At 41.8% G+C, this 23069-nt stretch overlaps 1 protein-coding gene and 1 non-coding gene across 6 annotated transcripts; both read left to right on the top strand.

The window, feature by feature from the left end:
* The first annotated feature begins 9006 nt into the window (after positions 1-9006).
* LOC110520413 (hydroxyacid oxidase 2-like) lies at positions 9007-22608 on the top strand. Of its 5 annotated transcripts, none has more exons than XM_021597722.2 (9): positions 9007-9132; positions 10217-10277; positions 19150-19302; positions 19448-19599; positions 19709-19998; positions 20335-20553; positions 20776-20934; positions 21022-21091; positions 21454-22608. In XM_021597722.2, the coding sequence occupies exons 2-9, from the start codon at positions 10258-10260 to the stop codon at positions 21510-21512; spliced, it is 1122 nt and encodes a 373-aa protein (XP_021453397.1). In that variant the 5' UTR covers positions 9007-9132; positions 10217-10257; the 3' UTR covers positions 21513-22608. The 5 variants fall into 5 exon arrangements, with proteins under 5 accessions (XP_021453397.1, XP_021453396.1, XP_021453395.1 ...); XM_021597721.2 differs by having other exon boundaries at positions 19132-19302; positions 19709-19992; XM_021597720.2 differs by having other exon boundaries at positions 19132-19302.
* trnaa-ugc lies at positions 15314-15388 on the top strand. Its single transcript has one exon. It is a non-coding gene; the product is annotated as a tRNA-Ala (tRNA).
* Positions 22609-23069: the final 461 nt, after the last annotated feature.

Raw genomic sequence — 23069 nt, 5'->3', positions numbered from 1 at the left:
CATCCAGGGACTGACCAGGACCAACCCTGCTTAGCTTCAGAAGCAAGCCAGCAGTGGTATGCAGGGTGGTATGCTGCTGGCAAAAATAAATATTCATCTTGGTGGCACAGTGGACTCATTACATGGATAGAGAACAGAATATTATTTGTTTGACTCTCACTGATATCGAGTCACAATAAAAAAAAAAATGTGTTTGCGTTAGGGCTGTCCTCAACTAAAAAAATATATTGGTCAACAGAAAGTTGTCTGTTCTTTCAACCAATCAATTGGTCAAATTTTTTAAATGTGTATTTTTCCATATATAGACACACCCTATGTGTTTTAATAAAATCAACAATATGCATTGACCTTGTCCGATGCTTAAAGTTTACGGTTTGATGAATAAGAAATGCCTCAAGAGGGCGCCAGAGATCAAGATAACCAGAAGAAGAAAAAACTTCACCTGACCGAACTGTTCTCCTCCCGCTCTTGCTGGCTTTCGCAGATTCTGCCATTACTCTCCTGTCATGTGGTTAATCAAAATTCTATAAAAATCTAAATGAAAATGATACAAACCTAAAAAGTAACTTATTGCCATTGCCGACTATGTAAAAATAGCCTACATAAAGCCAACAAATAAAAACATTGCAGCCTGCAGGAGTGTGAAGGTGAACGGAAAGGCTCTGGAGCAACGAACCGCCCTTGCTGTCTCTGCCTGGCCGGTTTCCCTCTTTCCACTGGGATTCTCTGCCTCTAACCCTATTACAGGGGCTAAGTCACTGGCTTACTAGGGCTCTTTCATACCGTCCCTAGGAGGGGTGCGTCACTTGAATGGGTTGAGTCACTGATGTGATCTTCCTGTCTGGGTTGGCACCCCCCCTTGGGTTGTGCCGTGGCGGAGATCTTTGTGGGCTATACTCGGCCTTGTCTCAGGATGGTAAGTTGGTAGTAGAAGATATCCCTCTGGTGGTGTGGGGGCTGTGCTTTGGCAAAGTGGGTGGGGTTATATCCTTCCTGTTTGGCCGTGTCCGGGGGTGTCATCGGATGGGGCCACAGTGTCTCCTGACCCCTCCTGTCTCAGCCTCCAGTATTTATGCTGCAGTAGTTTATGTGTCGGGGGGCTAGGGTCAGTTTGTTATATCTGGAGTACTTCTCCTGTCCTATCCGGTGTCCTGTGTGAATTTAAGTATGCTCTCTCTAATTCTCTCTCTCTTTCTCTCTTTCTCTCTCCCGGAGGACCTGAGCCCTAGGACCATGCCTCAGGACTACCTGACATGATGACTTCTTGCTGTCCCCAGTCCACCTGGCCGTGCTGCTGCTCCAGTTTCAACTGTTCTGCCTGTGATTATTATTATTTGACCATGCTGGTCATTTATGAACATTTGAACATCTTGGCCATGTTCTGTTATAATCTCCACCCGGCACAGCCAGAAGAGGACTGGCCACCCCACATAGCCTGGTTCCTCTCTAGGTTTCTTCCTAGGTTTTGGCCTTTCTAGGGAGTTTTTCCTAGCCACCATGCTGTTTGGGGTTTTAGGCTGGGTTTCTGTACAGCACTTTGAGATATCAGTTCATGTACGAAGGGCTATATAAATACATTTGATTTTATTTGATTTGCAGGTAGAAAATATCCTGATAAAAATAAATATCCTATAAATCACATTGTCTACTTATGGCCTGTCTGCAACAAACTTGAAACATTGTATCAATTGTTAACTTGGGTCCGACCAGAATTGCCCTAGCGAACTAACAACATTGTGTAAAATATGCTGGGCCCTCAGGGTTTCCTGTGCCAGTGAGCTCGGGACAGACACAGCTGTAGGCTATTTGCGCAAGGGATAAGAAGCCATGCTCGACTTGGGCAGGAGCTCACCAGAGCTGAGTACCAGCACCTCAAATTTGTTACTGCTTGAGCTCCTGTTCCTCTTATAGAATATTATCTCAAAAGTATTGTGGAGCTCCTGCACCTAAACATAAACAGTACCAGCACCCAAAATGAGTATCGGAACCTATTTCAGTCCAAGTCAGGCACTGATAAGAAGTAATCAGGTAGGCCTGTTTTATGATGTTTCCACTGGATCAGAGCATGACATTTTTCCCTTTCACGCTGAGTGGTTATCGAAAGGGAGAGAGTTGGAAAGATTTTTCAAATATATTGAGGAACTATTGCAATTATCAATGGATGTAAAAACAGACTTTGTTTGCTTGCTGTTTGAGTTGAAAAAAACACTACTTTGAGAAGTAACAAACTTTGTAGATGAGAAATGATAGGAATTAACAGTAAATGTACTACTGGTGATATATGTAAAGGGGAATTGATATACACTAACAATCAAATGCAAATGCAAGGTAGGCTAGTTGAGAACAAGTTCTCCTTTACAACTGCGACCTGGCTAAGATAAAGCACAGCAGTTCGACACATGCAACAAGACAGAGTTACACATGGAATAAACAAACATACAGTCAATAATACAGCAGAAAAAAAGAAAAATCTATACATAGTGAGTGCAAATGAGGTAAGATAAGGGAGGTAAGGCAATAAATAGGCCATGGTGGCGAAGTAATTACAATTTAGAAATTAAACACTGGAATGGTAGATGTGCAGAAGATGAATGTGCAAGTAGAGATACTGGGGTTCCAAGGAGAAAGATAAATATATAAATACAGTATGGGGATGAGGTAGTTGGATGGGCTGTTTACAGATGGGCTATGTACAGGTGCAGTGATCTGTGAGCTGCTCTGACAGCTGGTGCTTAAAGCTAGTGAGGGAGATATGAGTCTCCAGCTTCAGTGATTTTTGCAGTTCGTTCCAGTCATTGGCAGCAGAGAACTGGAAGGAAAGGCAGCCAAAAGAGGAACTGGCTTTGGGGGTGAACAGTGAGATATACCTGCTGGAGCGCGTGCTACGGGTGGGTGCTGCTATGGTGACCAGTGAGCTGAGATAAGGCGGGGCTTTACCTAGCAGAGACTTGTAGATGACCTGGAGCCAGTGGGTTTGGCGACGAGCATGAAGCGAAGGCCAGCCAATGAGAGCATACAGGTCACAGTGGTGAGTAGTATATGGGGCTTTGGTGACAAAACGGATGGCACTGTGATAGACTGCATCCAATTTGCTGAGTAGAGTGTTGGAGACTATTTTGTAAATGACATCGCCGAAGTAGAGGATCGGCAGGATAGTCAGTTTTATGAGGGTGTGTTTGGCAGCATGAGTGAAGGATGCTTTGTTGCGGAATAGGAAGTCGTTTCTAGATTTAATTTTAGCTTGGAGATGCTTAATGTGAGTCTGGAAGGAGAGTTTACAGTTTAACCAGGTATATGTAGTTGTCCACATATTCTAAGTCAGAACCGTCCAGAGTAGTGATGCTGGATGGGCGGACAGGTGAGGGCAGTGATCGGTTGAAGAGCATGCATTTATCTCTACTTGCATGTAAGGGCAGTTGGAGGCCCAGAAGCCTGGAAGGGGCCCGGAAGGAGAGTTGTATGGCATTGAAGCTCGTCTGGAGGTTAGTTAACAGTGTCCAAAGAAGGGGCCAGAGGTATACAGAATGGTGTCGTCTGCATAGAGGTGGATCAGAGAATCACCAGCAGCAAGAGCGACATCATTGATGTATACAGAGAAGAGAGTCGGCCTGAGAATTGAACCTTGTGGCACCCCCATTGAGACTGCCAGAGGTCCGGACAACAGGCCCTCTGATTTGACACACGGAACGTTATCAGAGAAGTAGTTGGTGAACCAGGTGAGGCAGTCATTTGAGAAACCACGGCTGTTGAGTCTGCCAATAAGAATGTGGTGATTGACAGAGTCGAAAGCCTTGGCCAGGTCGATGAATACGGCTGCACAGTAATGTCTCTTATCGATGGCGGTTATGATATCGTTTAGGACCTTGAGCGTGGCTGAGGTGCACCCATGACCAGCTCGGAAGCCAGATTGCATAGTGGAGAAGGTACGGTGGGATTCGAAATGGTCGGTAAATCTGTTTGTTAACTTGGCTTTCGAAGACCTTAGAAAGGCAGGGTAGAATAGATATACAGTAGGGAAAACAAGTATTTGATAACCTGAAAAATCGGCAGTGTTTCCTACTTACAAAGCATGTAGAGGTCTGTAATTTTTATCATTGGTACACTTCAACTGTGAGAGACAGAATCTAAAAAAAAAAATTTTAAAAAATCCAGAAAATCACATTGTATGATTTTTAAGTAATTAATTTGCATTTTATTGCATGACATAAGCATTTGATACATCAGAAAAGAAGAACTTAATATTTGGTACAGAAACCTTTGTTTGCAATTACAGAGATCATATGTTTCCTGTAGTTCTTGACCAGGTTTGCACACACTGCAGCAGGGATTTTGGCCCACTCCTCCATACAGACCTCCAGATCCTTCAGGTTTCGGGGCTGTCGCTGGGCAATATGGACTTTCAGCTCCCTCCAAAGATTTTCTATTGGGTTCAGGTCTGGAGACTGGCTAGGCCACTCCAGGACCTTGAGGTGCTTCTTACGGAGACACTCCTTAGTTGCCCTGGCTGTGTGTTTTGGGTCGTTGTCATGCTGGAAGACCCATCTTCAATGCTCTTACTGAGGGAAGGAGGTTGTTGGCCAAGATCTCGCGATACATGACCCCATCCATCCTCCCCTCAATACGGTGCAGTCGTCCTGTCCCCTTTGCAGAAAAGCATCCCCGAAGAATGATGTTTCCACCTCCATGCTTCACGGTTGGGATGGTGTTCTTGGGGTTGTACTCATCCTTCTTCTTCCTCCAAACACGGCGAGTGGAGTTTAGACCAAAAAAATATATTTTTGTCTCATCAGACCACATGACCTTCTCCCATTCCTCCTCTGGATCATCCAGATTGTCATTGGCAAACTTCAGACGGGCCTGGACATGCACTGGCTTGAGCAGGGTGACCTTGCGTGCAGTATTTTAATCCATGACGGCGTAGTATGTTACTAATGGTTTTCTTTGAGACTGTGGTCCCAGCTCTCTTCAGGTCATTGACCAGGTCCTGCCACGTAGTTCTGGGCTGATCCCTCACCTTCCTCATGATCACTGATGCCCCACGAGGTGAGATCTTGCACGGAGCCCCAGACCGAGGGTGATTGACCGTCATCTTGAACTTCTTCCATTTTCTAATAATTGCGCCAACAGTTGTTGTCTTCTCACCAAGCTGCTTGCTTATTGTCCTGTAGCCCATCCCAGCCTTGTGCAGGTCTACAATTTTATCCCTGATGTCCTTACACAGCTCTCTTCTCTTGGCCATTGTGGAGAGGTTGGAGTCTGTTTGATTGAGTGTGTGGACAGGTGTCTTTTATGCAGGTAACGAGTTCAAACAGGTGCAGTTAATACAGGTAATGAGTGGAGAACAGGAGGGCTTCTTAAATAAAAACGTACAGGTCTGTGAGAGCCGGAATTCTTACTGGTTGGTCGGTGATCAAATACTTATGTCATGCAGTAAAATGCAAATTAATTACTTAAAAATCATACAATGTGATTTTCTGGATTTTTGTTTTAGATTCCGTCTCTCACAGTTGAAGTGTACCTATGATAAAAAATTACAGACATTACATGCTTTGTAAGTAGGAAAACATGCAAAATCGGCAGTGTATCAAATACTTGTTCTGTAGGTCTGTAGCAGTTTGGGTCTAGAGTGTCTCCCCCTTTGAAGAGGGGGATGACCGCGGCAGCTTTCTAATCTTTAGGAATCTCAGACGATATGAAAGAGAGGTTGAACAGGCTAGTAATAGGGGTGGCAACAATTTTGGCAGTTAATTTTAAAAAGAGAGGGTCCAGATTGTCTAGCCCGGCTGATTTGTAGGGGTACAGATTTTTGCAGCTATTTCAGGAGAATCAACTTTCTGGATTTGGGTGAAGGAGAAATGGGGGAGGCTTGGGTGAGTTGCTCTGGGGAGTGCAGGGCTGTTGCCCGGGGTAGGGGTAGGCATGGCCAGCCGGAAAGCATGGCCAGCTGTAGAAAAATGCTTATTGAAATTCTTAATTATTGTGGATTTATCGGTGGTGACAGTTTTTCCTAGCCTCAGTGCAGTGGGCAGCTAGGAGGAGGTGCTCTTATTCCCCATGGACTTTACAGTGTCCCAGAACTTTTTGGAGTTTGTGATACAGGATGCAAATTTCTGCTTGAAAAAGCTAGCCTTCGCTTTCCTAACTGCCTGTGTATATTGGTTCCTAACTTCCCTGAAAAGTTGCATATCATGGGGGCTATTCGATGCTAATGCAGAACGCCACAGGATGTTTTTGTGCTGGTCAAGGGAAAGTCAGGTCTGGAGAGAACCAAAGGCTATATCTGTTCCTGGTTCTACATTTTTTGAAAGGGGAATGCTTATTTAAGATGGTGAGGAAGGCACTTTTAAAGAATGACCAGGCATCCTCTACTGACGGCACTGTGCATCTGGACGCATCGTCTGCATTAGCCGTGCAGCATTTACGGTGATACGGCCTCAGCAGAAGTCAGGGCATTCATACTTCTTGCGCTTCGCGGAGCAGTGCTGAGCTGTTGTCAAAGAAGTGAGTTTGTGTTTTCTTCCGTCAACCAATCATGTCAATGCGGAGCTATACAGCGCCCTCCAGATTGTTACAAAATGTGGAGGCGCATGGCGAAGCCGTACGGAACTTGATTTGGCCTCTGCATGCCTCTGGAGGCTCTGCAATCGCATCACACCCTCCATATGGAGCCTCCGACCACATTTTCGGATGAAGCATAAATTGGCTTTTAGTCTAGGCCTCCACAATGGATTAGTTCACTGAGATGGGTGCAAATATATACTGTATATATATGTATTACTGCTCGACTAAAACAATCGAACAACAGCCTAACAACCAAACAATTGACCAGTCGACTAATTGGGGTCAGCCCTAGTTTGCATAATTAATGCCTAAGGAAATTAATTTAATGTGTCTTATTTCATGTGAATTGTCATGTGTCCTTGGAGTTCAATAAAGTATACCCAAAATAAGCTAGCAGTGTTATGAAAAGTCAAATTGAAACATTCAGTGAAAGTTTTTTTTATTTTTTTACTCCAAATAGTGTTAACAAAACCTCCCTGGAAAACTTTCAGGAACCATAGTAAAACATTCTCAGAACCTCCCTGCAAGCAATAGATTAATGTTAAATTTTCACTTTTGTTCTCAGAACGTTAAAACTATCAGTTTTACCAGTCGGGAAATGTATGGCTTCGTTCCCGGAACCAATTGGAAACCAAAAACCTACATTCCTACAGCTTCCAAGGAACCAAATGTGCTGGCTGGAAAGTATCCCATGCAGATACTGTATATGAGAGGAGTGAGAATACAGAGTATAGATGAATCGTGACGGCTCATTGTCAGTTAAACTGTGAGTTATGCTCCCTGTCTCTCCCAGGCATTAAACACTGGAGACATCCATCATTCATCCAGTACATGACATTTACAGCAACTCATGTGTTCACTTTAGGGCTTTTTCACTCTACTGTTCACTGTACAGTAGAGAAGCAGAGAAACAACTACTGTATATCTGTGCCTGTGTAACAGATGGGGCTTACACCTGCTGTCACTGCATTGTGGATTTCTGTATAATGTGTTTATTTTGATTGCTGCTTTCTTAGAACAGGTCTCCAATTTATTTTCTTTTTTATCAGAGTAAAACGTTTAAGACCTTTTATTGGCCTAAAATCTGACCGTCTTTCGTTCCCAATTTTTACCCTCACAATTTAGTCAACTGCATGTCCAGTTCACAACGCAATCTGTTGGGTGGGAAATCTGCCACACATTTGACCCCTAGTCCCTGGTCACATACTGCTTTTCCCTGATCTAAGAACTGTAATTAACATCCAGCCTTATGGCCTCAATGCAAGGTGGAATGAAACAATGAGACCCAAACACCTGAGACTACAAACCTACAAAGTCTACAAAGTCATTTATTTTTTTCTCAAACTGAGAAAAAGAGGGCAACTTAGACAGAGGTATAGAAAGAGTTGAGGATGCTTGCCAGGGCAGGAGAACACCTTAACAATTCAACAAACACGTTCTGGGCTAGCCGAGCAAAAGCCTGAGGGAGAGACAACATGTGGAAGAGGTTTTCTCCCCTCCTCTCCTAAAGCGTCTGAGGAGTTGGGAGCGAGATAGAAGCAGTGATAGGCATCAGAGCCAGCTGTGGAATAACACAATTTACACTTCACTTAGAGCAGGTAACAGAGCCACCTCCCCATGGCCCTCAGAGGGGACGCCAACGTGTGAGACTTGGCCAAAGCTTTAGAGTCCCAACCTCAGTCTCAACCCCCAGCCCCTGGCCTGCACCTTCACAGTCTTCAAATATAAACAAATAAAACACTCAGCAAAGAGCTGTTTTAAGAGAGCTGGCTCTGTTACTGCAGCGGTAAAATTGACTAAGAATGAACCGAATTCCAAGGTAGTAATGAAATAGAGAGACAAAATCTAATTTAGCACCACTACTCCCGCTGCTGTTTTAGAATGCTTGAACAACATTTCAGGGAATTTTGTTACGTTCGTGGCAAGTTCAGACGCTGTGACATTTATTGAATTCACTCTTATTTTCTTACTCTCTCTCTGTGTCAATCACTCTGTTTCTCTATCGCTCTCTTTCTCTCTACTCCATCCTCCTTTCTATGTAGTGAAAAGATGTGTAGTGTGGGTATACAGCCTCCTTTGTAGGACCTTTCCAGAGGACTTTGACAGTAATGATTTACAGTCAACAGGGTACTGTGCACATGAAAAGATTAAGACAATAATGAATCAAGAATCCAAAAAGCGGTAGTCATTCAACTGTAACCAGGAGGACAGGATACACATGAATGTACACGCACACTATCTCGTAAGTAATGTGACTGTCGGCCACTCACCCACTCACTCTCACTCACTCACTCAGTCACCCACCTATCCATCCATACACCCATCAATACAATTGAAGAGAAGGGTTGCTATGCTATCCTATCTGCCACCCTTTATCAGGCATGTACAAAGAGAGAACAGGGGCCCCATACTGCTGACAGGGGATGTTAGTATTGAGCCAGTGTGTGTGAATGAGTGGAGGGGGAGTGGAGCTAGAGTTGCCCTGCCCCTGACACTGTCCTGCCCTGCACACTTGTGTCATATGAAAGGTGACAGGCTTGGAGAGCAAACTAGGACAGGTTAAAGGACAAGGTAAGACACCTCACATATTCCTCCTGTGTGTTTTCCCCAGGGCCTTTTTACATCATCTACTGTAGGACTACATCTATCAACATAGTAGAGAGAGGGAGAGAGGGAGAGGGAAGAAGACACTGTAAACTAAATGTACAAGATGTGCATTGCTCAGTAACACCATCACTTCCTGTATCTTTGGAAACTGATATGTAGCTGCTTTCTTTGATAAATATCAAAACATCTGAAGTCATAATCATTTACATGTGATGTGATCTACAGTAAACCAAACCGTGAATTTTCTTTCAAACGGTCATTTTATTTTCTGTCATATGTATGCTATCTTCCATAGATGTTTATTATAATACACACAGCTGCTCTTCTAGAAATGTACCATAACAATGTGCTTTGAACTCCCATTGAGAGCACCTAAATGACCAACATTGACAGGTGTAGAGAGGGAGGTAATTTATCATTCACAATCTATAGGACACAGGTTAACATTCATTTAACATCATGTTCATCGAACTTGACTGATATTTGTGGAGAATCATTACTTTAGAACTGATCGGATCTGAACCTTACCTGCAAGTCTATCTTACAAATTCTATAGAAGACATAATTGATGGGAAATAGTATGATCATTGTTTAAACAACTAATGTAGCGGTTTTTGATGTCACCTCATCTAAGGGTTTTTAATGTAGGCCTCAAAATTCAACACAAATCATTTTACAGTAGGCCACTTGAGATACAGTATTATGTCAACAGCCATTTTCATTTGAATGGCTGAACAGTGGGTATTTGACATGTCATGTTCTCTCGTTGAATGTGTGATAGCCTGGCATATTATACAGGTAGAGATTGAGCAGCTCTGTTTATAATCCCTTTATTCTGTATTGCACTGCCCTCATGTGTTCATGGATCACATTGTTGTCAATCACAGCATGGGAGATGTACAGTCAACAGTCATACACACCGCACAACAAAAAGCATCATTGAGTTTTTATGATTTGTGTTTTTTGATATTGTTTTATTGAAGGTTGACTATATATTTTTTGCTTTTCAATCTGGGGAAAAATAATTTGTATCTTCATTTTCTTCCAGGTTATGACTCTGCCAGGAGTATTGCATTTCATTCAGAGACAATGAGCACCAGCTGTAATCGGTGAGTGGTTCTCCATGGATGGCTACTCAGGTCAGCAGGTGAACTCAGCGACTGTCAGATACAGTCACACTCAGTAAACTCAGATAAAATTGCACAATATAAATCTCTGTCAGGCAAACTCAAAGATAAATCTATGTCAGTTGAGGAGTCACTAACAACCCTGTGATAATTTGGTATGTAGACTACAGTAGTCGTTCAAGTTATTGTGTGCAATGTACTCTAGGTCTAGGTCACTGACCACCCTGCTATACATATACTGTAGTGCTGTGTGTTACTGACCATGCTGCGACTTGCCACATTCTGTGTGTTTTATGTGTAGGCCTAGTATGTATGTCCCCATCTGTGCTGTAGTATGTAATGTGCAACCACCCTCCCTTCTCTATGGCTTGCTGTGCCATCAGCACAATTCCAGCCTCTGTAAGCACAATAACTCCAAAGGTCACAGCGGGGTCACACTCACTGCCAGTGTTAATCTCTATGATAGTTTTATTTAACTCACACAAAAGCACACAATCACAAAATTGGAATTAGATCTAACTCTGAGCTGCATTGCTCTGTTAACCAGACAATTCCGAATGAATTTGTGTGTGTCTATGTCACTGAGGACTAGAGTGATTAGTTGTATCAGAATGATATTAGTAGACCCTTCATAATGTCATTTGACATGTTGCTGTGTGTGTTGCATTTCCGCTTTTTTGCTCACATGACCACCTCTATTGATGTGAGTTTTTTCGCAGATTGACATTTCATGAAATGGCAATGACTAGATGAATGCATTTATTTTAAAAAAATGTATACTGCCTGTTAAATGTCCAGACCAGTCTAAATCCACTTTTTCCTCACTGAAAGAGGATGGCCAGAACTTACCCATGCTGTTGCACAACGATTTAAATCAATCAGTCATCGTTTTAGACAAAGTATGATATTTTTTCACTTTAAGTGACAAATCTGACCTGCCCACTTCCTGCAAATCCATGTGATTGCAGTGTTTTTTCTTATGCTATTACATCCCAATTCTTTTCAGCCTACATTTAGTTTCAGGACTGAGTTTTATTTTAATGTTACCATCCACCAGCATGGCATTGTTTATTAGTCAGAAACAGCTGCAAAGTTCTTCCTCTTCATGACTGAGATGAGTCAAACAGCCTTGTGTCCACTTGGCCGCCTGAGCCATGGAGCAAATTAAAATAGTGGGTGCAAACTTGTGTTTTTGCACTAGGGCTGTTCTAGTCACAGTATTACCGCAACACCACAGTCATGAGTCAACACCACAGTCATGAGACCGCAGTAAAATTCTATGTGACCATTGAGTCACAGTAATCTCCTGCTTGGAATCTGGACATGCATTGGTAGTACGTACCCAACTTGCTAACTACCATCAGCTCCTAATGGCCTGGTACTCAAGCACTCTATTGTCCCTCTAACCAATCTGATGTCAATGCAAATGCTAGCAAAAGTCACATCAATCACTTGTCTTCAAAACAGTATCACACTTTTAAAACTCACCCCACTGTGATGACCAATTCGAAGAAAGAAGCCCAACAGCAGGTTGAAACTGAGTGTTAAACATGGTAATTGTGAATGTTGTTTTCAAGCCTAACACAACAAAACAGATTTGACTTGGTTTCCCAAATTAAGCACTGGGTAGATGCAGGAACAGGGTTGGAGAGGCCATGGTATACAGTTTGGGCGGAATATAACCTGTCGCGCAGAGCATGCTCCTCACACAGTAGTTGATGCTTTGATTTAAATAAGTTCTCATATTTATTTGTCAGCTTGCTCATATTAAGCACATGATCTGATATAAAAACGAAGTAGCCTACCAGGCATCATTGAAAACCAGACGGTGGGAAAGCGTGCTGCCTTCATTCTCTATTCCAGTGCATACAGATGACATGGATTCTTCCTCTGCCCCTGTTCCTGACCATTTAATGAGGGGCCATTCTAAATCAAAACTCATTTTACATATTAGTAAAGACAAGATTAAATTGAGAATAGTCTGATCCAGAACATCCCAAACATGCTCAGTGGGTGACATTTGTAAGCAGGCCATGGAAGAACTGGGACATTTTCAGCTTCCAGGAATTGTGTACAGATCCTTGCGACATGAGACTGTGCATTATCATGCTGAAACATGAGGTGAATGGAATGACAATGGGCCTCAGGATCTCGTCACGGTATCTCTGTGCATTCAAATTGCTATCAATAAAATGCAATCTTGTTTGTTGTCTGTAGCTAATGCCTGCCCATACCATAATCCCAACTCCACCATGGGGCACTCTGTTCGCAACGTTGACATCAGCAAACCACTCGCCCACATGATGCCATACAAGTGGTCTGTGGATGTGAGGCCTGGTTGTACATACGGTCAAATTCTCTCAAACAACGATGGAGGCCGCTTATGTTAGGGAAACTAACATTAAATTCTCTGGCAACAGCTCTGGGGGACATTCCTGCAGTCAGCATGCCAATTGCACACACCCTCAAAACTTGAGGCATCTGTGGCATTGTGTGTGACAAAACTGAACATTTCAGTGTGGCCTTACACTGTCCCCAGCACAAGGTAATGATCATGCTGTTTAATCAATTTCTTGATATGCCACACCTGTCAGGTGGATGGATTATATTGGCAAAGGAGAAATGCTCACTAACAGGGATGTAAACACATTTGTGCACAACATTTTTGAGAAAAAGCTTTTATGTGCATGGAACATTTCGTGGATCTTTTATTTCAGCTCATGAAACATGGGACCAACACTTTAAATGTTGCATTTATATTTTTGTTCAGTGTAAATATATATATATGAACATTTTATAAATGGTATAATTGGGTGTAATGATCCCGCCGTCACCCCAAGATGAAAGGTTTTGACCACTAAAGTTTTGCTTCACTATTCACTCCCCTGCTTTGATTGGTGTAACAGCTAGAAACGATAAGTGTGTAAAGGGTGAAATGGCACCCTTGAAAGAAAATTCCAGAAACTTACTGTAACGGATTTCCTCCTCTTCGTCAGAGGATGAGTAAGGATCGGACCAAAGCGCAGCGTTGTAAGTGTTCATGATATAATCTTTAATGAAACGAACTGAACACTGAAATACAAAACAATAAACGTGAAATATACAAAACCGAAACAGTACCGTGTGGACCAAACACTCACACGGAAAACAAACCCCCACAAACCAAAAGTGAAACCCAGGCTACCTAAGTATGATTATCAAGCAGAGACAACTAACGACACCTGCCTCTGATTGAGAACCATACTAGGCCGAACACAAAAACCAACATAGAAAAACAAACAGACTGCCCACCCCAACTCATGTCCTGACCATACTAAAATAAAGAATAAAATAACAGAACTACGGTCAGAACGTGACACTTACAGTATATAGTGCCTTCAGAAAGTAGTCATACCCCTTGACTTATTCTATTTGTTGTCTTACAGCCTGAATTAAAAATGGATTTTTTTAAAACACACAATAGCCCATAATGACAAAGTGAAAACATGTTTTTAGACATTTTTGCAAATGTATTTAAAATAGAATACAGAAATATCTCATTTCCATAAGTATTCACACCACTGAGTCAAAACATGTTAGAATCACCTTTGGCAGCGATTACAGCTGTGAGCCTTTCTGGGTAAGTCTCTAAGAGCTTTGCACACCTGGATTGTACAATATTTGCCCATTATTCTTTTCAGAATTTTTTAAATTGGTTGTTGATCATGGCTAGACAACCATTTTCAAGTTTTGCCATAGATTTTCAATCAGATTTAAGTCAAAACTGTAACTCGGCCACTCAGGAACATTCACTGTCTTCTTGGTAAGCAACCGCAGTGTAGATTTTGCCAAGTGTTTTAGTGTATTGTCCTGCTGAAAGGTGAATTAATCTTCCAGTCTCTGGTGGAAAGCAGACTGAATCAGGTTTTCCTCTAGGATTTTGTCTGTGCTTAGCTGCCTTCTGTTTCTTTTTTATCCTGAAAAACTCCCCAGTCCTTAACAATTACAAGCATACCCATAACATGATGAAGCCACCATTATGCTTGAAAATATGGAGTGTTCCCCAAACATAACACTGTATTCAGGACAAAAATTAATTGCTTTGCCACATTTTTTGCAGCATTACTTTAGTGCCTTGTTGCAAACAGGATGCATGTTTGGGAATATTTGTATTATGTACAGGCTTCCTTCTTTTCACTCTGTCAATTAGATTAGTATTGTAGAGTAACTCAAATGTTGTTGATCCATCCTCAGTTTTCTCCTATCACAGCCACTAAACTCTGTAACTGTTTTAAAGTCTACATTGGCCTCATGGTAAAATCCCTGATCGGTTTTCTTCCTCTCCAGCAACTGAGTTAGGAAGGACGCCTGTATCTTTGTAGCGACTGGATCTATTGATATTCCATCCAAAGTGTAATGAATAACTTCACCATGCTCAAATGAATATTCAATGTCTGCTTTTTTTTTACCCATCTACCAATACATGCCCTTCTTTGCGAGGCATTGGAAACCCCCTCCGGTCGTTGTGGATGAATATGTGTTTGAAATTCACTGCTTGACTGAGGGACCTTACATATAATTGTATGTGTGGGGTACAGAGATGAGGTAGTCATTCAAAAATCATGTTAAACACTATTACTGCACACGGAGTGAGTCCATGCAACTTATTATGTGACTTGTTAAGCACATTTTTACTCCTGAACTTAATTAGATTTCCCATGACAATAGGTTTGAATACTTACTGACTCAATACATTTCAGATTTTCATTTTTAATTGATTTGTAAACTTTTTGAAAAACATAATTCCACTTTGAGGGATATTGTGTGTAAGCCAGTGACCAAAAAAATCTAAATTTAATCTATTTTAAATTCAGGCTGTTGTAACACAACAAAATGTAGAAAAAGTCAAGGGGTGTGAATACTTTCTGAAAGCACTGTAATTACTGAACATGTCATTTGTGGCGTGCATGATCATGAGCAAAGTCATTGTAGTCTATCATTTAACTTCCCCTGTAAGAACCCTGAGCATGGGCTTTCTTGGTCCCGTGTTGCTCAGTTAGTAGAGCATGGTGCTTGCAACGCCAGGGGTGTGGGTTCAATTCCCACAGGGACCAGTACAAAGATGTATGCACTCACAATTATAAGTTGCTCTGGATAAAAGTGTTTACTAAAGTATAAAATGCTTTACTGCAGCCTACCTACCAAAGGTTGCACCATGTCCTTTATAATGTAGAAAAACACATATCTTTCAATAGTTATCAATATGACCAGAGTTTCATCTTGTTCTTTTTAACTCTTTCAATCACAGATTCACGGATGCAATTTATGGAGGATGCCAAAACTTAAAATAGCAATAGATGGCAAAGACAAAGATAGACCAGTGGTTTAAAACAAATCAATAAAAAACGGTGTGCAGGTGGGTTTGGAAGCCCAAAGGATTATATCAAAACCACAAAACAATATACAATACATAAGTTCAAAGATAAAACAGATAACAAAACCCACCAATCCTAAATGTACAAATAAACCGATCAGCAATCACAATAAAATAATAAACAGCATATGTTTTTTTTTATGTGTGTGTGTGTGTATGTGTGTGTGGGGGGGGGGGGGGGGGGTGTGTGAGTGTGTGAGAGTTGGGCTATATGGAGGAGATTACTGAGTAGTTTGGTTCATCAGGCTGACCCCCAGTCTTCGTTATTGAGGGAATTTTGACAATGTGAAGATAAGAATTCCAGAGTATGGTACCTCTGTATCTGATAGAGAATTGACTACGTGAGGTGCGACAGAGAGGAAGGTGAAGGTTATCGCAGCGTCTTGCGTTATATAGATGGATTTCAAAATAAACCTGGAAGAATCCATGGAAGGGTTTAGGTGAACTGTTTTTGAGGCATGAGTATTTGTAGATGAAAATGCACAATTGGCGTACATTGATGTCGTATATAGACAATATTTCAAGTTTCTTAAACAAAGGTGCAGATAGAGCCAGGTAATTAGAGGAGGTGGCTAGTCTTGCAAATGTATTTCGTATGATGAGTAATTTTTGTATGTAGGAGAAATATTTACTGGCCCAGACAATATAACAGTAAATGAGATATGGGTAAATGAAGCTATAGTAAAGAGTAAGGAAGCAAGACTGATGAACCAAACCACTAATCTTCCTGATGACACCAACAGATTTCATCACTTCGCTGCACACCTACTGAATATGATCTTTCCAGGACAACTGTTCATCAATAAGAAATATGAGTAATCTAGTGGATGTGACTTGATCCATATCAGTCCTACCAATTGGGATTCTGGCTTTTTTTTTTTTTTTACAATATTTCTTGTTCTAACTAGTGAATACAATAAAGTTAGATTTTTTTTAAACATTTCAAGATCATTTGTATATCTGAAACCATTCAGAAATTTGGTCATGCCTGAGTTGGCTTCATTAATTAGTGAATCAAAATTCTTGTGTGATAAAATCAAATTGGTATCATCAGCAAAGAGAATGGGAAGTAAGACATTTATTTTGTATTAATGTTTTTATTGAACCTTTATTTAACTAGGCATGTCATTCTTATTTACAATAACGGCCTACCCCAGCCAAACCCGGACGGCGCCAGGTCAATTGTGCGCCGCCCTATGGGAAATAACGATACAACCAATTATATGTATAATCAGCTATATTCGGTTAGTATGCTAGCTAGCTACACTGACAGCTGTCAGTGCCCTATTTGTTGATGTTTATCAAATCCACATGAAAATTCCAACACCTAATTTGTGAATATGTATAAGTAGCCTTCGTCATTCTTCGGAGATGAAACCTAAACATACATTTCCTCTCTAGGACAGGACATTACATTGAAATACTGGCGTACACCCTATTCTATCCAATGCCGTAGAGAAATAGATAGGTGAGGTCAAACTAGCCCGGTTCATTGGAAAATGAAAATTGTTAATATTTTGTGGTAGCCAGGCTCGGCAAGGGAAGATTCTGCAAATGGAAAAGCTTATTTGGAAGAAGATTAAAGCCATGTCCCTTGTGCTTACTCTAGGTTGAGGAGAGTCATCACTGGGGTCCCAATATCTATGTCCATAGATGATATTAAAGAACATGTGAAGGGAGGAAGAGTGATAGAGGCCAAAAGGTTGATCCGTAGAAAAGAAAGTCAACGAAGTGAAAGCTTACCAGTGCTGCTGAGGTTTGAAAAGGTTTTACCTGGAAAAGTACAGATAGTTTCAATGTCAGAGAATTTGTCCCATCCCCATGGCAGTGTTTAAATGCCAAAGAATGGGTCATGTAGCAGTTCAGTGTAAAGGAAAGAAGAGATGTGCCACGTGTGGAGAGGAACATGATTACGGTGAATGTGGAAGCAATATGAAGGCCAAGTGTTGTAATTGTGGGTGGGGGGGACGACGACATAGTGCAGCATTTGGTGGATGCCAGGTGCAGAGAGAGGCTCAGAGATATATAATCATCCATGGTGTATCATATGCAGAGTCTGTAAAACAGATTGGTGGAATGAATGGGCTGTGTCACTTTGACACTTTGATAGTGAACATAGTTTTCATTGGTAAGGTTATCAACATGACTCGGTTTGTGGAAAGCACAAATGCCAGGTTGAAGGTTATAGTGGATATGACAAAATAGTTATTGGGGGTAGCATATGTTACTGTTGAAATGGTAGAAGTTAGTAGGGATTTATTTGGTCATTTAATGTTATTTTCTTAGTAGTACAGAATTAAGCAAACCATGATTGATTGCACACTCCAGCAAAGTAGGTGGCGGCATGCACCTTAAACGTTTGTTTGCGGACCACCATGATATCATAGAAGAAGAAGAAGTAGTGGCGTCAACTTCCTCTGGGGGGGGTCTATAATAGTTAAACTACTCAAATGAAGACAATGAGATTCATAGGCTGCTGTAATTATTTTTTAGAAATGGAAAAAGATGAATATGACTGCACTGTTATGTTTTCTGGCATTTTGATTGTGTACATTTCTTTCTCTGTTGTGATAATTGCTTAGTATTGTACTAGTCCACTAGGAATATTTACAATAAACATGGGTGTTGGCAAGTTGGCTAGTTTTGTATTGTGTCCTTAATTAACTTTAGGTTATTTGAGGTCATCTCTGTGCGTACAGATCCAAGCCCAGCTGTATTTCCAATGCAGTTGTCACGTTCTGACCTTTATTTCCTTTGTTTTGTCATTATTTAGTATGGTCAGGGCGTGAGTTGGGGTGGGCAGTCTATGTTTGTTTTTCTATGATTTGGGTATTTCTATGTTTCGGCCTAGTATGTTTCTCATTCAGAGGCAGGTGTCATTAGTTGTCTCTGATTGAGAATCATACTTAGGTAGCCTGGGTTTGACTGTGTGTTTGTTTCTGTGTTTTTCACCACACGGTACTGTTTTGGGTTTCGTTCATTGTTTGTATTCAGTTCGTGTACATTTTTGTATTAAAAGAACCATGGACACTTACCATGCCGCATATTGGTCCTCCGATCCTTTTCGCCTCTCCTCTTCAGAAGAGGAGGAAATCCCTTACAGCAGTGTGTAATGTTGTGTAGCTTAGTTTAATTCACCATCCCAGCAGCGCAAAAGACTCGCTGTTGAGCCAAAATCATTTGGGTCGAAAGCTCTGAAAGCCAGGTTCTGGTGACACCACAAACATTTCCACACTGTATTCTTGTGAAATATGCACCAGAAGCTGTTTGCAGTTATGATGTGTTTCAATTGCACAACAATGTACAGTGATTTTACTGTGTTAAATCTCCAATGCCATAACTATTTCTCCAGTTCTGCTTTTAAGACAGGCTTACCTGATAGTGTAATTGACAACATTGCTTTACATCTGCTGTCCCTGACAGTGATCATATATCCCACAGAGAGGGGATCCGCTGTGCTGAGATGGCTATGGTATGTCTCACAGATTTTGAGGAGTATGCCAAAGAGCACCTCTCCAAGGCAACCTGGGACTACTACGCAGCCGGAGCAGACGAGTGCTGCACCAGGGATGACAATCTGCTGGCCTACAAACGGTAGGTGCTTCTCCCTGTCCTGTAAACTACAAGACATACAATTCAATGTCACAAAAACCACTCAACAACACCACATGTCAAACTGGAGTGCTAGGAAGATCTGGTAACAATGTGACTCAAAATAATACATTTGTCTCTGTCCCAGGATCCGTCTGCGACCACGGATTCTACGAGATGTGTCGGTGAGTGACACCAGGACCACGGTGCAGGGCACAGAGATCAGCTTCCCTGTGGGCATCGCCCCCACTGCCTTCCACTGCCTGGCCTGGCATGAGGGAGAGATGGCCACTGCCAGGGGTGAGGACTAGGAGGGGTTTAACAGCTGTAGAGGTTGAGCTCTGCAGAGCAATAGCTTTGTTGTCAGTGTATCCTAGGGGTGATCAACTCAAAAGCTCTCTTTCCTCAGGTACGGAGGCAGTGAACACCTGTTACATCACCAGTACCTACTCCACCTGCTCTGTGGAGGAGATCGTGGCTGCAGCGCCTAACGGCTACCGTTGGTTCCAGCTCTATGTGTACCGGGACAGGAAGCTGTCTGAGTCGATCGTTCACCGTGTGGAGGCCCTGGGCTACAAAGCCTTGGTCCTCACCGTCGACGTGCCCTACACTGGGAAGCGGCGCAACGATATACGCAACCAGTTCAAGCTCCCGCCCCACCTCAAGGTCAAAAACTTTGACGGGGTCATCCAGGTAATGGTAAAATAAACATATTTTTTGCTTTTCTAGATTAAATATTTTTAACAGTAATGATTTAACCGTAAAATCATATTGGGACCATTTCTCGGACAAAGATTCATCATAATTTTGGATTAAGAAGTACTTTCAATGAAGAATCTCTATTGAACATTTAGTCCTTTTTAGTCCAGGACTAGGCTTAATCTGTGTCCAGGAAACTAGCCCATAGTGCGCATAGTAGAGACAGCTGCTTTTGAATGATTGAATAAATCCAACGAATGCATTTCCCCTGAGGCGTCCTTCTGTGTGTATATGTTACTGTACTGTATGTTTGTGTACTGCATTTTATGTCTGTAGGAGGCTGCGAGTTCTGAAGAGTATGGTATCCCCTCCAACACCCTGGACCCCTCCATCAGCTGGAAGGACGTATACTGGCTGCAGTCTCTCACCCGCCTTCCCATCATCATCAAGGGCATCCTGACCAAGGAAGATGCTGAGCTGGCCGTGGAGCACGGCGTCCAGGGCATCATCGTGTCCAACCATGGAGGACGCCAGCTGGACGGGGGGCCCGCCACAGTAAGAACGGGGACAAATTACACCACCTCGTCCTCATGTCCCTTCTATTTCACTCTACAATCAGCAAGCCAAACAATATTTAGTTAATGAAATGGTGATATTAAAGGGCTGTTCATTTGAGGACTCCTACTGTACAGTAGGAGTCCTTAAATTTACTGTCCTTTATGTCATGGCTAAGTAGGCTTTTCTTCTCTACCTCCCTCTGCTCTCTCTAACACACAGATAGATGCCCTATCTGAGATCGTGGATACGGTTCAAGGGCGTATCGAGGTGTATCTGGACGGGGGAATTCGCACCGGTAGTGACGTGCTGAAGGCCGTAGCTCTGGGAGCCAAGTGTGTGTTCATCGGGAGGCCAGCCGTGTGGGGCCTTGCCTATAAAGTAACTATTAACGTTGTGTGTCATCAACCTATTAAGTTAAGATACTGAGAGTAACGACTGTCTTGCTGCCTGTGTTTGTTTACTCAGGGCGAGGAGGGGGTGAGGGAGGTACTACAGATCCTCAACGATGAGTTCCGTCTGTCAATGGCTCTGTCTGGTGAGTGAGGAACAAAACGTCTTACATATAAATGAAGGATATTAATTTGAGCCAGGTTGCTACAACAGGAAAATAATTCTACAGCAATAGGACATGTGAATTATTATGTGGATTATAATTAATGGACATTGTTGTAAGGGTTGATACATTTGAAGTGGAAATGACAATCTTTAGAATACTTTTTAAACCTCAAATACACTACACATTTGCATTTCCTGCTGTGCAAGAACATTTTTAGCAACAAATTAAGATTCTACATCTGTAATTATATTATTTCCAGTCTGAGATTAAAAAGCCTTAGCTATCATTACATCAACCTCATAACAATGCAACAAATGTTTTGTTGGTCTTTCCTCCCCCAGGGTGCAGAAACGTGGCTGAGATCAACAGGAACCTCATCCAGTTCTCTAAATTGACTTGACAGCAGGGGGCGCCAGAACCAGCCAGACGACTATGACGAAGCAACAAAACGGAGCTATCTTCTCAATCAGTATAACTTCGAACTAAACCGGAATTTGGGACAACAAAACAATACCTGTCACATGAATCATAATGAACTGAATCTGACATCAATCTAATACATCAACTTTAATAGTTGAATCCAATGTGGCTGCCTGAATTCTTGTGGGGAAATAACTGGACATTTCAATACAAGCAGCTTCCATATGATATAACCAGCAAAATATGGTTATCACTCAGCTGAGATATGTTGACATGATATAGATCATGCCGTTTAACCTATTCCTAACTCTCAATGGCTGCAGGCCCAGTGTTAACCCATGTATGATTGAGAGGCCTGATATTGTGTCTCTGATACAGTGACTAAAGTTTAGGGAATTGTGAAGGTGGTCTGCCTTTAGATCAATGTTTAACAGAGATCCCTCAGTCAAAGCAGATCTGAGGGTTAAATGATTGATCCCTTCTGGTTTGATTGTAATAACTGTTCTGGATGGTGAGGTGGAATACGGTTGTGAATGCAGCAGTGAGAGGAGTGTGGTTGATTGGTTGATAGAGTGATGTAACATGGCCATTTGGAATTCCAGTTCCTAATCCTCTGAGAACAGTGTGATTTGATTCAGAACCCTGGAGACACAATGACATGACAACTCATAGAAAAAATAATGAATAGAATGGACTTGGAAGCGCTAACCCTGGCAATTGACTGGTAAACTCATGGGTACACTTGCAATGACTGCCTGGTGTTAAGATACAATCATTTCCATGGTATTTTGGAATGTTCCATCAACTGATTCTGGAGTGCCGTGGTAATGTAGAATGTTCATTAAAATGATGCTAACTGATGTGGCTCATGCAATGGAGTGTGTTTTTTGTCAGTTGAATTGACTCAACAAATCACAGCACAGATTGAAGGGATCCTTCCTGATTTTACTTCCTGGCATGGGTACACTCAATGGCTGCCAGTCCACCCATGTCATCATTGACTTGAATTGAGATGCCCTTTTTATTTATTCTTATTTCTGAGAACTACTGTAAAAATAAGTGAGTAAAATATTTTAGATGACTTTATGCCTCTTATCTTTCATTCAGTTTGATTTGATACAAAAAAATGGTGTTTGCTATTTGTTTCCCCGTACAATTGAACTCACATTTCTTTACATACTAATTATTTGAAACATGAGATTATAATTTTAAAATATATAAATTTAAGACACTGTAGTGCCCCATTTGACACTAAAGTACAGTATAGGAGTCTCTGGAGTTTGAAAGGATGAGCAACAAGTCATTGTATACATCTGTCAAAGATGTTGGTTAAATGAAGATGTCCCATCCAGGTTGTTTACCATGAAGAAAAAAAAGTCAGTTTTGGTCTGCTTATGGGGGTGGCTCTCCCATAGGCACCAATGCATTAGCAGCTGAGTCTGTTCTGCTTAGTTCATTGTCTGTATATGAACCAGAAACAAATTGCATGTGGGATGTCTCGCTTTCTCTTCCATCTCTGCATCTGTCTTTACAACAC

The sequence above is a fragment of the Oncorhynchus mykiss genome, chromosome 3, assembly GCF_013265735.2.
Source record: "Oncorhynchus mykiss isolate Arlee chromosome 3, USDA_OmykA_1.1, whole genome shotgun sequence".
Taxonomy (NCBI): Eukaryota; Metazoa; Chordata; class Actinopteri; order Salmoniformes; family Salmonidae; genus Oncorhynchus; species Oncorhynchus mykiss.
This window is presented reverse-complemented; position numbering and strand designations above follow the sequence as displayed.

Excerpts from the sequence above, each read along its gene's own strand:
- LOC110520413 (XM_021597720.2), top strand. The coding sequence starts at position 10,258 with ATGAGCACCAGCTGTAATCG. Across the intron at positions 10,278-19,131 it reads ATGAGCACCAGCTGTAATCG|TGATCATATATCCCACAGAG; the intron begins GTGAGTGGTTCT and ends TGTCCCTGACAG. Across the intron at positions 21,092-21,453 it reads TCTGTCAATGGCTCTGTCTG|GGTGCAGAAACGTGGCTGAG; the intron begins GTGAGTGAGGAA and ends TTCCTCCCCCAG.